This window comes from Pempheris klunzingeri, chromosome 2 (genome assembly GCF_042242105.1).
Source record: "Pempheris klunzingeri isolate RE-2024b chromosome 2, fPemKlu1.hap1, whole genome shotgun sequence".
NCBI lineage: Eukaryota > Metazoa > Chordata > Actinopteri > Acropomatiformes > Pempheridae > Pempheris > Pempheris klunzingeri.
This window is the reverse complement of record NC_092013.1, coordinates 26,681,352-26,696,520: the sequence shown is the minus strand read 5'-3', so window position 1 is coordinate 26,696,520 and position 15,169 is coordinate 26,681,352. Positions and strand designations below refer to the sequence as shown.

The following is a 15,169-nucleotide window of genomic DNA, read 5'->3' as shown; positions in this document are numbered from 1 at the left end:
TGACAGACTTGCATTAAAGCTCACACCGGTTTATGTGTGTATCGTCTCCATAGCGCTCATATTTGCTAATTGTTTGACGTCAACACAACACTTCCACTTCCAGTTGAGCAGCAAATTCTCACATAAGTCTTGCGTTTCAGATCCTCTCAGCACCTGCATGCAATACAGGTCAGCGCTGGTCTTTGATGATGAGTCTGCACTTTTCAGCTGCTCTGACATGCAATAATAAAGCGACCCTCAAATATTAAACGAGACACGTTCACACACTTATTTCCTTTGGTATCACTTCATTCCAGCAATGTGAGCAGCAATCTCACCTCACAGTCGTGACCGGCTTTATTCCAAATGTTGAAACCTGCTGTATGTTATCTATTATACCCTGTGCTGGGTTGGGATCACTATCAACCCAGTGTCAGGCTAAAACTCCCACTATTGGCTGCAGTCCCCCCAACTCTCACCAGTTTGTGCTTGGCGTCGGTCAGGTGCGTCTCCTCGTAGCTGTCATCATGGGCCGTCCAGCTGTAGGACACAAGGAAGTGGAGGATGGGCGGGTGGTAGGTGACCTCAGGACGAGCCCAGCGCACCACCAGAGCACTGCCGTTCACATGCTGCACCTTCATGTTGATGGGAGCGCTGCTGCATACTGGGAGGAGGATAGAGAAAGACAGGAGGGATGAAGAGGTGCAGAAAAGGGAAAGAAGGGAGAGGAGGGGAGAGGGGGAAGACATTGGTAGGAAACAATCGAAAAAAGAAAGGGGAAAATGTAAAATAGAAGGATGGAAGAGGAAAATGAGGGTGAGGTGGGTCAGGTGAGAGGAGGAGAGAGGTAGAAGAGCAAAGGTGGAAGGATGGTGATGAACAGACAAAATGAGGATAAAGGACGGAGGTCGAAGGAAGGACATAGAAAAGGAAGGGTGAAAGACAGAATAGAGAGAATGAGAGAGGAATTTACGGAAGGGAAGAGAAAAGTCAGAAAGGATAGAACATAGTAAGAAAGAATTAAATGGAAGGGCGGAGAATGGACAGGGAAAGAAGGCGGACAAATATACAGAGGAAAGGGAGGTAGGATGGGTGTAAAGGGAGAATGAAGGAAGCAATGAGAATTAAAGGGAGAGAGAGACAAAGAGAGATAATTTAATGACAGAACACATCGGCTCAGCTTATCTTTAAAACACACTCAGAGACAGAGAGAGAGAGTTATATGAACGTGAGCTGTACTCATGATGTGTTATTAATATTGCTGTGAGACACTCTGAGTGATCCACACACACACACACACACACACACACACACACACACACAACATGCACACAAACCACAGTCTATAGCTGGACTCTCCACACACACACACAGTGGCCAAAACACAGACTGACACACACACACAGATTTTGTCTAAAGGGTCCAATAACACGAGTTCATATCTAGTCGCCTTCAGGCAAAATGCAGCCAACCTGCTCTGCCTTCAAATATCTGGCAGTGGGAGATATGAAGGCAAACACATAAACATTGTATGTTTTATTACGAATTTAACAATACACTCTCTTGCATACAAACCCTCTATTCACTGACAGGACCTACACTGGCTGCTACTGACCAATAGATGTCTCTGTTTGACCAGTGAGCTCGTCTGCCCAGCTGGGACACACCACACACGGAGTATTTAATTTCAGTTATTGAATATTTTAGAATTGCTACTGTAAATTCTCAAACACCAGCCCTTTATCTGAAACAGGTTTCAGTAAGACGTATGACTTTTCTCACTTCCCCCATGTATGTTACATACGCCTTTCCGTTTTCTCATCTGCTCCCATTTTTGATTTGCCATTGATGCAAAATCATTGCAAACGTCCTTCATGTTTACCTGATGTCTTGATAAATACATATACACTACCCATTTCCACAGATTAATTCCATGTGTATGACAGCAGGCCTGTCATACTCACCCCCTCTGCTGCTCTGAGCGTATCATCTCTGGCAGAAACATTGTTCTCACTCACTTATTCACTTACCTTCCCAATTATTTCCAGCTTTGCTTCCTTTTTGCCCTTTTTCATTTGTGTTGGGGTACCATCGGTGAAACTCAACACATCCTGTAGAGATGTTTCACATTAAAAGCCTCCAAGCAACTGAAATCATATTATCCCTGGAAGAATTGTAATGTGAAATATCTGCGTGAGGTATTCAATTTCACTGACGGCGCTTAACATCACCCAAAAGACAATATAGTTAGAGATGATAGTTAATTAGAGAATGAAAAGCAGCAGAGTGGATAGTATGGCATTACTCTGTTGCACTAAGAACATTTCAGCTGTGGAAATGTATATATACTAAATTTACTTTGTAAGCTATTGAAGTACAGGAAAAATTCAACGTTTTTGAGACAGTAGTGTATTCATGCTGACCACAGTCTAGCCTGATTTTATTCTTCATCCTTGAATACCTACTTTTATATAATATACTAAGAGATTACAGATTAATGATGGAGTGACATATCTAGTGATCTTGTATGGGTGGAATTTTTGGAAGTTCATGTACTTTGTTCAGCATATCTGTAGCGTAACTGTATGTTAAGCAAGACACTGCTCACTGTTGGAAAAGAGGGTCTAGCGTATTACCATTGAAAAATGCACATAATGATTATTCCAAACACTGTATCATATTATGCAAATGCATAAGGTAATTTGATGATGAACATGGGTTGATTGAGAATAGGGCTCACGTGCCTGGTGGAACCAAATTGATTACCTTGCTCATAAAGAGCTGCAGAGGAGTTTTTCTATTCATAACCTGCAGTCGCGCCCCATGTGGCTTAGCATTACTAAAGCCATTAGTCACACGCACACAAAAGCACACTCGTTCATAAAGTAGAACACACACATGCAGGCATCATTTGGAAGTCAACCAGTGAATGACCTCTAGGAAGGGAAAACATATTTAACAGATTATATCAACCTGGGCCCAGTCAGCCATACCCTGTGTGTGTGTATGTGTGTGTGTCACAATTAAGACATTAATGCCACTATGACTGCAGCCCCGAAGGCACGAACATTCACAATGTAAATCTAAGTTTAAAAATATGTTGTATATGTTGATAAGTTAGAGGAGTGGGCTCCATAGAAAAGATTCATGTGTCCTATTCTACTTAACTGGATAAGAGGCTGTAAAGACTTAACAGAATAGTTGCTTCTGTTAGTTATTAGTTGGTGAGTTTCAACAAAAAGTCACCTCCTAGTACACTTCCAGCTTAGAGTATTTAGCCTAGCTTAGCAAAACATGGAGTAAAGAAGAATATAAAATGGTGCACAGAGATGAAATGGATCATCTTAATCATGATGAGATATCAAAGAAGGGCATTTCTCAAAATGTCACTCAGATTGTTGCATCATTGATGTAATAGAAAGCATTACTGTGCTACTTTAAAATGAATTGCTTGTGTCTACATCAGCGTACCTGTCGGTTGAGTCGTGATATTTTTCCAAATCCTTTGTTCAAGGACTTGCCCATCCTTGGACAAAGCTGTTATCACTCACATGGTCCTTCAACCTCATTGTCAGGGGCAGATTATAATGTATATGTGTGTGTGTGTGTGTGTGTGTTTCTGCATACACTCCTTTTTGCAGAATTGCTACAACTCCCTGTGTGTAACACACCTGAAAGTGTTTTGTAGCCCTGTGTGTCTGGCAGAGGTGATAAAGAGACCCTCTTACGGGTTTCATCAAAGATAAGCGGGCCATCTCTCTCACACACACACACACACACACACACACATACACATGCACGTACATAAACACCCACCCACCCCACACACACATAGAGGGTAGAGGTCTGGATGGCAATGAGTGATGAAGATTAGGTCCCAATCACATAGAACAGAACATGGGTAGAGGTGTCTGACACAGGTAAAACCCACAGCGGACACTCTCTCTCTCCCTCCCTCACTTTCGCTCTCTCATAACTCTCTGAGAAGCCATTTAGAGGAGGAAAGGACATCTTTGGCCCCGCAGCAGGTTGACCACATTTGATCGATGACTGGGTCTTGATTGTGGGTCGGTCTGTGGCTTCTGCGCTGGGAGGGATTGGGTGGGAACTCTGCCACAGTACTATACAGGCTGTGCTGCTGATAGATATCCATCAGTAGTAAAAGGGCTGGTGCCAAATCCTGCTTTACATTGTTAATAGTTTTGCACAGTTAAATATTTATGGAGTTCATGAGAAGCCAAAACACTTGGTGCTGGTGTTCATATAGTGTTAAAGCACAGCTGGGAGGGACTCACTTGCCACTTTCTCATCCTGATGCCCTTAAGGAGAACAACAAAAACTTACATTGCTATTAATAAGCACTGTTCGGGACAATCATCCAGTGAAGAAGATGGAAGTGAAGAGAAAAGGAAGGGTAGATAGTCCACATTCCTTCAAACTGCTTGTAATAGTGTTGCCTCCCTAGATATCAACATTAAGCGAGTAAAACACTTATGATGACATTATAACCAATGACTTGTAACCAAAGCTATGAAAATAAGAGTTAAGTTGTGGGGAAAAAAATCATTTATCCTTTGATAATGACCCCTGTCCGTAGAACTCGGCAGCGATGGCAGCACACATCAAACAAGACATTCACACTAAATTACTGATGACATTTCAACTTTTCCTGTGTACTAACGTTATCAGTGCACGATAATAGCATGAATTTTGGAGCACTCCAAAATTAGTTAGTTTTATGTAGCAGGTAAATATCTTTCAGTGTGAAAAATTGAAATGTTATTATGTGTGAAGTTTATATTTATTGACTGTCCAACTCTCTATGAAACTGTGTGTCATTGTTTTATAACATCACTCGATGACATGAAGGACTGTAAATTGAGTAGCACTTAGACTGCCACTTGTGTTTTTCAGCTACTTGATACAGCACTTGTAAACCTGTTATTGGTGTGCCTCTAGATATTATGCAGGGACATCATTCAGCTTTTGAACATCTTAACCTTGACCTAAAACAAAATAAATAAATTACGTTTAGATTGCAAGTTAGCGTCATGTCCTGCTTTGGTAAAAGGGAATTTTTACCCATGCAAATATGCTTACAGTGTTTCAAGTACTCCTCCGAGTCCAGAATTAGTCCTGCACATAACCCTTACAGGTGCTGCTCTGTGGGTGTTTTTACCTTCGGACAGATCGAGGATAGCTCTCCTCCCCTATTTTCAGTCTTCATTTCCAAGTATGTCAATAAGCAATGTCTCCACACTTGGAGAGTAGAATGGAAAAGGATCCACTAGTATTCACAGTGAGTTATTGTATAGGGGCACAGGCTTTAAAAAAGGCATCCAAGAGGTTTTATGAGCATGCTGAGAATAACGTGTAATACTTACTGACGCATTGTATCACTTCTCATAAATGTAAATGTGCCATAAAAGTGTAAGGGCAAGCATATTATAAGTTAAACTTTCATTATTAGCAATGTTATTTGAAGCGTTGTCTCATCAATAAACATAACATGCTCCTTCTCTGCTTATTTCTGGCTCCAATGGAGTTTGTGTAACATGACTTACATAATTTATGGTGATGTATAATTTACTTATTTCACTTAGCTGACTTGTTACTTCAACATCGGCTCTTAAAATGTTTTCAAAATAGGCCTACTTCTGGCATAAATTGACAGTTTCCAGAGTTACTACATAATAGTCCTTATCAGACAACCTCTAACAGACATGACATTAGATATAAGTGAGAGCAACATGTGAGTTCTTTTTGTTTTATATTCTAATATTAATTTGATAATGTTACAATGTCCATGCACCTTTAGCTGTGGTAATAATAGAAAATAGATCTCCCTGCATGGCATGTGCTGAAAAGCTGCCACAATATAGCCAGAAAGTCTCTAATTCAGGAACTTGAGAGGGAGCAAAGTTCGTCTTTGGTGTTCATATCTTTGCAAAATAGTTCCTTAATAGAGAATATTTTGAACTTGGAAGCAAAGATGTTCTAAGAATCTATGTGAACCAAAGACACCTGAAAAAAACACCATAGCTGGATCCTTTTGTCAGTTGAGGAGTTTGTCTTTGTTAAATTTGAAATTATTTCTTATTTTGAACCCTACAATTGCATCGGTCACCTTTTGGCCTTGACATTGACTGAACTATTAAAATTTATTTGCAGAAGGAATAGACAAAAAAATTTGGGAGCACACTTGTTTGCTGTCTGACCCAGAGTCACATGAAGATCAGTATCAATTTAATCTCAGCCCAGCACAAGTCTCGACTGTGTTTAGCTTAGATTCGCACAAATAGTGGAAAAAAGACACCCCTAGCCATTATAAAAAAGCATTTTCAAATTAAAATATCCTTTGTGAGATCTAAGTTGGTTGGTTAGTTGCAGAAAAATATTACAGAGGTAATGGTGAAAAGTAAAACCAGAGACTTCTCTGCTTGGACTGATGACAAGGTGGACCTGTTACTGAAGGCACACTGAAATATCTCACAGGAATATATGAAATGGCTACAACCTCTTAACACAAATTTCATGGCGTTAGCATGTCATGTGTGAATATTATGTTTCAGCAGCATGCAAACAGCAATAATGGAAAGTCAATAAGGTGTTGTTGTGGTGGACACATACATTCCCTGGTTCAAAAATGTCATGAAGTGATGGTGTTGTTCAGGTGATGTAGTGTGTAGAAGTAGGGAAATGGCTGAAGTGGTTGGCTGTAACATAGGATAGGATAGGATCCTGTGTAAAAAGTGAGTTATTTAAGTAATGTACTTGTTTTAAACCAAACCGCAATCTTTCTGAAAAACCTAACGGAGTGCTTTTGGTCCCCTAAACAAATAGTTTTGATGCCTATGCCTAACCAACCTGTGACTGTTTCACAACACTAACTATGTGCTCATTATTATTATCATGACGACAAAGGTCCAGTGCGCTTTTCACTGATACTCTCCAACAATTATACATGAGATAACATATGTAACAGTTTCTTTTACGTAATTGTACCATTTTACTTGCCAATGGCACATTATTCAGTGTTAAGAGGTCATGGCCATTCTATGTCTTTCAGTGAGTTCAGGTTGCACTGAAAGTAAGGTGAGGTAATGATAAGGAGCCATCATGACTGAAGCAAACGTGGGTGTCTAGGTTGTCTTTTTTCAATAGTTTCTGACCATCCAGACTGAAAAGCAGTCCTGGAGTGTTCAGACCACAGAATGGTCAGCTGTTTTGTCAAGGCCCCTGTGTAGGGGTTAATAAAGAGTAGCATGGATGCTAGGCGTAAATGTAACAGAAGTTATGCATTTTAAAAAAGAAAATTAGTGTGGATGTGGCTTAATATATCCTAAAACTCCATCCATCCATCCATCCATCCATCCATCCATCCATCGTCTGTACTGCTTATCCTGTAGGGTTGCAGTGGGACTGGAGCCAATCTCAGCTGACATTGAGCAAGAGACGGACACCCTGGACTGGTCGCCAGTCAATCGCAGGGCTGTGACAGACATGTTTTTGGACTGTGGGAGGAAGCCAGAGTACCCGGAGAAAACCCATTCAAGCAAACTCCATGCAAACATGCAAACTCCACACAGGAAGGTTCAAGGCTCAAACCACAAACCTGTCGGCCAGTGGATTCAAATCTGGAACTGTCTTCCTGTAAGGCAGCAGTCCTAACCACTGCACCACCATGCTGCCCTGTCTTATTTACAGACAAACAGAAACTGGAACTTCCTGTTCTAAAATTATTTTAGCCTTGATGTAATATAAACTTGCGTTTATATTATTATATATTATATATATATTAATATCTATTTATATTGTATAGCCGTTTAGTTAGACTGTGATAACAGTGGAGCAGGAAGGGGCTAATATAAAGACAGCAGAATGAACAGTTAAAAGGTCATCAAAATGGAATCAGAATGAAGAGCTGGTATAATAGAAACCATCTGATCGAACCAGTCAAATGAACTGAACCGAACAAAATGACATCACAAGTGCAAGATGACAGTGGGCATATCTCAGATACTTTGACTTCATTTTTGTACAGCGGGAGGAAGCAGAGACACTTCATTTTAATATACAATCTATGGGTTAACCACAAAACAGACCTTTGTCTGTACTGGGCACAGTACAGAGATGAAACTGATATTGGTCCTCTCATTTCCGTCAGAATACAAGATAAGTAGATTTCTAAAAATGGTAGTCTGTAGCAAAAGCCAAGCACTATCCCTCTATGTTTTCTGTATACATATAGCTTCATGCATTTGTCATTCAGCCTCTCTAAATATAAGCAGTCATCGAGAGACCCAAAAGTGAATGAATCATGGCTGATGGGAAACAATCACCAGCAAGAGGAGGCTGTTCAGACTGAGCCACAGTAAAATGGAATAAATTAGCACAGGGAGGGGGAACTGCAAAGAAAAATTGCTTATCCAGTTCAGCTACTGCTGTCTATATTTTTTACAGGTTTTCATTCTACATCACTACCTGCGTGTTGTGTATCTGTATGTTGTCATGAGAGGATATGGAGAGGGGTCATAGGCCAGGTGGACAAACATACATGCAGATTTCAATCACTAGCCCACTCAGCTATAGCTTATGTAGCATGTTAGAGAGGGTGTGTGGGAGGCATGTGGACTGTATGTCTGCCTTTCGTTTTTTTCAGCTCTAATCCTCTTTGCCTTTTTTCCCAGCCATCCTTCCTCCTTCTCCTCCTCCTCTTCTGCATTTGCTCTGCCAGCCTTATAGATCTGCTTACAGCAAACATGTCCCACTGCAGCACTCAAGGACATACTGCACGAGCATTCAGCATACTGTGCCAGTACAACACGTACACATATACAGTGTGTTTGTATGTGTGCGCGCGTGTGTGTGTGTGTGTGTTTACATCTAGGTGATGCACCTCTCTCCTAGTCGACCATATGGAAGTGTGTATGAAGGAAGGGAGGGGACAAATCCTGCTAGGACAGTTGACACGGCACAGATGCTAGGCCACACTCAAACACTTCCAAATACACATGAGCATTCTTACACATGCATGCTGTACACACACACACACACACACACACACACACATACACAAATACACACTCATTACACAATGTGTGGTGTTGTTTGAGTGGTAATGAGGCAGGAGTGGGAGGACGGCTGGTGTGCCTCCCACTGCCTTATGCTAGGGGAGTTACCCAGCTCACTGGTGAAATGACAGGGAGCTAGCCCAGACCACACACACACACACACACACACACACACAAAGGGAAGACAATCACTTTCCTCTTGGCATATGAGCAACACTAAATATCCCTCATTTATTAACATTAAGCTAAGTCACCATAAAGGAAGCAATAACATGAAAAATGTATGATTTAGTAAAAACTGAACCTTGATGCATTTGTTGCTTCTTTTGACACTCAAAATATCAAATGAATCCACATTTCATCTAAGGATTAAGGACATATACTTTATCGTATATTTCCCTCAATTCAGCACTTACACATTTATCCTGATTATGTTGTCTGTTACCATCGTACTATCATTTAATGATTCATTTACATTCAAGCACTAAATAAGAATTTTAAATCAGAACAGGCAGCAATGATTTTCAAGACTTTCACTTTGATTACTTTACTTCCTCATTTTATGGAGGCTTGCAGCATTGATTAGTATTTCAAAGAACAACCAGCCAAGTACAATTGTGAATAATTTAGGTGAGTTTGGGCGCAGTTTTGCCCTGGTTTGATCCAAGTGTGGGTTTTTGTGATATACAACATTTAAGGTGATAGGGAAAAAGTAAGTGTACATCTAAAACTTTAAGTCCCAGCACCCCCACCTTTAGAAGCCTCCGTTCCGTACGGCCCACTGTTGCTGTCAGTCAGGTCGGGCAGCCAGGCATCTCTGACTGCTGACTTGAACACGTGGCGGTTGTCCAAGTTCTGGATGGGCCTGAAGTTGCTGCGGAGATACTCCACCGACTTAACATGGTCCTGCTGCTCCGTGGTGAAGATTGAGTAGAAAGCCTCCAACTGGTGCCAGCAGGAAGAGTGAGCATGGCAGAGACGCAGGAATGGAGAGGGAGAAGACAAGAAAAAGAAGAGTTAATGCTAGGCAGAACTCATATCCTGTGGTGTTTTTGAGTTGGTGATTTTTGCCACTGTTGCTCACTCCAGAAAATACACAATATGAGAACGCTTTGCAGACATCTAATTGAAATGCAAAATGAGATCAAATGAAATTTTAATGATCCCCATGAGGAAAGTGGGTCACTGCTGCAGTTGAGCAAAGGCTTTACATAAAAACATAGAATTCAAAGAAGAGTATTGGAAATATATGAATAAAAATCCCAACAACTCTATATTGAAGAGCATATTCAATAAAAAATGTATGCATGTATTAGTGAGAATTGTGAATAATTATAAAACAGTGGAAATATCATTGGGACACTTTTTAATAATAATTCCAACCTCTTGGCAGCATCACAATCTGATTTCTTTTTTTTTTTTTTTTTTGAGCCTTAAATGAAAAGATTGATAATAATCTCATATCTGTAGGTTAAGTATGGAGCTAGAGTCATGAAATGATTAGCTTAGCTTAGCATAGAGACTGGAAATGGGAAAACAGCTAGCCTGCTCACCGTTAAATGTATACTGATAGAAATGTAAAAATGACGTTTTGTGGTTTTAGGGCTGTTAAGTAAGACTCTGTCTTGATGAACACCTCTGGGAGCTCACTGCTAACTGTTGTTTACCAATGACTTGTTTTTACATTTCTGTTTGTGTACGGATTAAACAATTTAGATACAACATGCTAATTAATGAGCTTTACAAGTGCTCGCAGGCATATTTTTGCACTATGAACCTGTCCTGATTTTTTCCCTACTTCAAATCTTTATGCTAAACCAAACTGATTGCCTCGTGTCTCCCGCTCTACACACACAGACATGAGAGCGGCATCTATCTTCTCATCTAACTCTGTGTTTCAATTTTGTGTTCTGTTAACTCTAAAGTGCATCTGCCAAGTTCAAAATGTGAAGATAACCTCCCACCAAAATCAAAAACAAAAAGTGAGAAATTCAAAAGAGAAGCTTAATAGCAGGTTAGATGTCCAACAGATGCCCAAAGCCAATACACACAGAAACATAAAAGGCATGCAGTACATGGAGTGCATGGAGTTCAGTACAAGCATAACGAAATGACATGGATATTGCATAGATACAGGCATAAACAGGCAATCACATTCAACTGGTTGTGACAAACACAAAATCTGAATAATTCAGAAAATTCTAATAGGCAGTTTCAGAAACCTCACATATCCAGACTTTACACCAGACAGTTAAAATCAGCGGAAAAGTCCACTTCCCGATCCAGACCTTCAGATTTCAATCCAACTCTCATTTCGCCAGAGATGTCGAGTCTGTCAACCACCAACCCTTCACTCACTTTCCCATTCCCAGACCTGTTGGCGGATTACTTCAAAAACATGAACTTTCAGTGAGTGTGGGTCCTTGTAGCCTGCATCCCTGAAGTGCTGTCCCAGGGGATAATTGCGTTTTTGGAGTTCAAATTGCATATTCATGTTCTGCCAGTCTGTCTTTCAGGCTGTGTTTTGTGTGGCCGGCACAAAACAACCACAGACACACTCCAAACGGCACAACAAATGCCGTGCTGGAGTTGGCCAAGTCCTTGAGATAGTCAGTGTTTTGATGGACAAGAGCAATGAGTAACAAGTAATGTTGTCACTTTATTTGCATAAACTGCCTCTGAGAGAGACTACGCAATGGTAGCCAAAAAACCTTTGCTCATCAACAGTCAAGATGTGGAAAATCCAGTTTCCAAATTCATTCCAGGCACATAATGAACAATGAATCAGAAATATCCAAAATAAGTTGGTTTGAGTCTGGAGGCCAAGTGTGGCCCAAAACTTCTTTAAGTGCATCTAAAAGAGGCTAGTTCTTAGACACAATTGGCCTGAACTCAAGCAACCCAAAGACCTGGCCAAATCTGGCAACAATGTATGGGCCAAAGCTGGCTCACATTCACTCTGGAGAAAGAACACTCAGTAACACCTGGCTGGATCTGGCTGAATACTTGGTTGGGTTTGGGAAACTAAGTGCCTCTGGAAGGACAGACGTGTTTCCAGGAAGCACATTTAGCACTGAATAAATACTGATATCACAGCCTTTGTCGGTGTTGACACCCTGCATACGCACTGTGCCAACATTAAAAAAGAGAGGACATCCATATACTGTACTGTTTCTGTACTGGCGAAACTTGTTATCTGACACACTGAAACTGTTCCCAAAGTTGTTTTAATCTGAATTTAACTGCCATGTTATCAAGCTGTGAACATTTTGTACCGCTTTGGGTTGATGTTGAAATTGGCCTTTTCCTGCATGTTGCCATTTGTCAAATGCGTGCTGGGTGGCAAGACGTGAGACCAGACATGGATTTGCACTATGTGATTGAAGTGTCATCTTTCTGTCTGTGTTGGCAGATGGATACTCTGTACAATGTGTTTGGAAGCAATGCACAGAGACAAACAGCTTGTCTGCAAGGGAGTGTTGGAAAGGGGAGGGGGAGCTGAGAGGCAGATTTGGTTTGATGAAGGTAAATGTCTCAGTGAGGGGATGTCTGAGAACAGCAAATTCTTCCTGTTACTTTCTTTGTGTAGTACAACAGTGACGTGGACTAAAGGGACTGTCCTTGCCTCATTATTGTAAATCTAACTTATATTTGAACGGTTATCTGTCCTAATGTGACCTATTGTAACCATTCTTGTGGAAAAAGCTTCACCACCAGTAAACCAAACAACGTTGTGAGAAAGAATGAACGACAGACCAAACCAGAGAAGTGAAAGCGAACAAAGGCCATTGATTATGCCTTGTAACCTTTAGAGAAAAGTGTAAAAAATATATAGACAAATTTGCTACTTCAAAGGTTCCTTTAGACAGACTGCAAAGTGAACTTTTGCAGCATTCATTCTACATGGAACAAAATGGTATGCTCATCCTGTGGTTCACTTACTCTACAAACATAGTTGTTGCATACATTGCTACCTGGCAAAAACATATGAGCACTTGGTAAATCGGGTATTTGTAAAGATCTGTATGAATCTTGAGAACCCAATGGTGACACTAGAGGAAAGCTTCTGAAGTGTCCAAACTGACTCTAACTGTTTCATGGCAATGAAATTCAATATTTCTTGCTTTTATAATGTCAGTTTTTGTCTGGTGGTGAAACAAGACAGAGGGGAATGACACTTTTAAACCATTAGGTACTTCCTTTAGCAGCTGGAGCAATTTAGAGGAAGCTTTTTAGTCTGATTCAAACAATATCCATGAATCCATGAATATCCATATCAAATATTTTGGCAATGTAGACAGTAGATGTTAAGAACTTCCTCAGGAACAAAAAGTGATGTGTGGATAAACTGACAATCATTCCCATCCTTAATCCACTTTTTGCAAGGGAAATATACGAGCAGATGAGGTGGTCAGCGAGTGATTTTCATGAGTAGAATGTGATTACAGCAAAACCCCCGAGCTGCTGCAAAACAAATGTAAAATGCCCATAAAACATCGGCCTGCCAGCTTTGTGACCAGATTCAGGGATGACTTTCTGAGATGATGAAAGTCAAATCGAGGCGTCAAAGCAAAGGATTAATAAGAAAAAGCTCCAGTCTCACTCCACTGTTTACCGAGCTGTAGTAAACCCTCAGGGTTTAGGCTGGACAAAGACTGAAGATGGAGGTAAAACTGCATGCGGAAAGAATAAATACGGATCCATGCACAGCTCTTTAGGCTTCTTCTTAGTGTTACATTTTCAGTGCTTTGTAGGAGTAGCTTTGTTGTGAACTGCTGATTTATCTTTTCGTTTAGCTCACATTACCTTTTTTCTCCTATTTCAGGTAGCAGGTTGCATTTTCAATCACTGAACAAGGAAGGATTTGTTGGCGCTTTCAATTAATGGGGGGTCCACTGACCAAGGTTCAGTTTTAGTTTCTGTTATTCTAATGCAGCTAAAACTTTAATGTATCGCAGCTGGATACAATTTTTTTTAAGTTGAGAAACCACTCTTTCCAAATAAAGTAGATCATTGGGCACATTTGCCAAAAGCATTTTTCAGGTCTCCTTAGACTTCTGTTTTTTGTGCCCACAAAGCCGGCAAAGATGGCTCACTTCCTGCTGATTCCCTGCACACATGACTGGAACAAAAATAAGTTTCTGATACAGCTCTTTAAGACTTTCAAAGTGTTTGTGACACTCAATAAAATGTATTCATTATTTTTCAGCTGTTCTTTTGCAATGACTGCGCAAGAACAAATTCTGTTTGGGCATCACATGTTCTGACGTTCCAAATGTGGTCACTGCACCATCACTGGCTAACAGCCTAATGCTCTTTCTGTGGGCTTTCTTCTTCTTGACTTCCTAAAATGTTCTTTGTACCCCTGAAAGTTCCCCGTAATCGCAGGGGTGATAGGCTGACTGTATATGAATAGTTAAAGGGGCAGTGGGTTCAGGTAGAAGGGGTTATGGCCACATCATAATTAAAAGGTGGTCATTGAAGGACTGCATGACCTAAACAACTTTGAGGACATAATTATCCAGGTCATCACATAATCAGTTATAATGCCGTTTTGATGTGATGATAAGAAGATGATAAGTGTCTACTGTAAAAATGTAAACACATAATATGATAGCCTCCTGAGCAGGTAACAAAGCCATATTCTTTGTTTTGGGAGCTGGGACAGGCATACATGCATGTCAGTGCATGTGAGAGTTTGAAATGTTGAGTTGAAGGTGACCATCTAGAAGGAGAAACCACATTCATCAGCTAAAAAGGATCTCCACTGATGGTCTCCACTAAAGCTGCTCCATTTGTGCGCCTTACAACTCTAGCTGCTTTGGCCCAGGCTACTCTGCTTCTATCGCGTGTCCCCTCCCTCGCCCCCCAGAATGGCTGCTGCTGGCTTCAGCGGTGGAATTATATTGTAAAAATCAATATTCCAATCAAAGCAACAACAGCCAAGATGTACATCCTCTTGCTTGCTCTTTCTCTTGCACACATGTGTTTCGGTCTTAGATGCTGGTGCTGTAATGCGACTACTAGTGATTCTGAATCTTTTCTATAGAACCTTTAAAGCTATAGTATATTAGTGACATGTTGATAAAAGCAGAGAGTGAACCAGGCAGTAAATC

General features: G+C 40.7%; 1 protein-coding gene across 1 annotated transcript in view; it reads right to left on the bottom strand.

Annotated features, from left to right (window-relative positions):
* The window catches only part of LOC139211184 (receptor-type tyrosine-protein phosphatase gamma-like), a 367,486-nt gene that overhangs the window by 48,227 nt on the left and 304,090 nt on the right, over positions 1 to 15,169 (bottom strand). Inside the window, exons 8-9 of the mRNA XM_070841466.1 lie at positions 9,806 to 9,998; positions 459 to 643 (exon numbers count right to left, since the gene is read on the bottom strand). Of these exons, the coding sequence (XP_070697567.1) occupies positions 459 to 643; positions 9,806 to 9,998 (378 nt within the window). The remainder of the gene's footprint in view (positions 1 to 458; positions 644 to 9,805; positions 9,999 to 15,169) is intronic.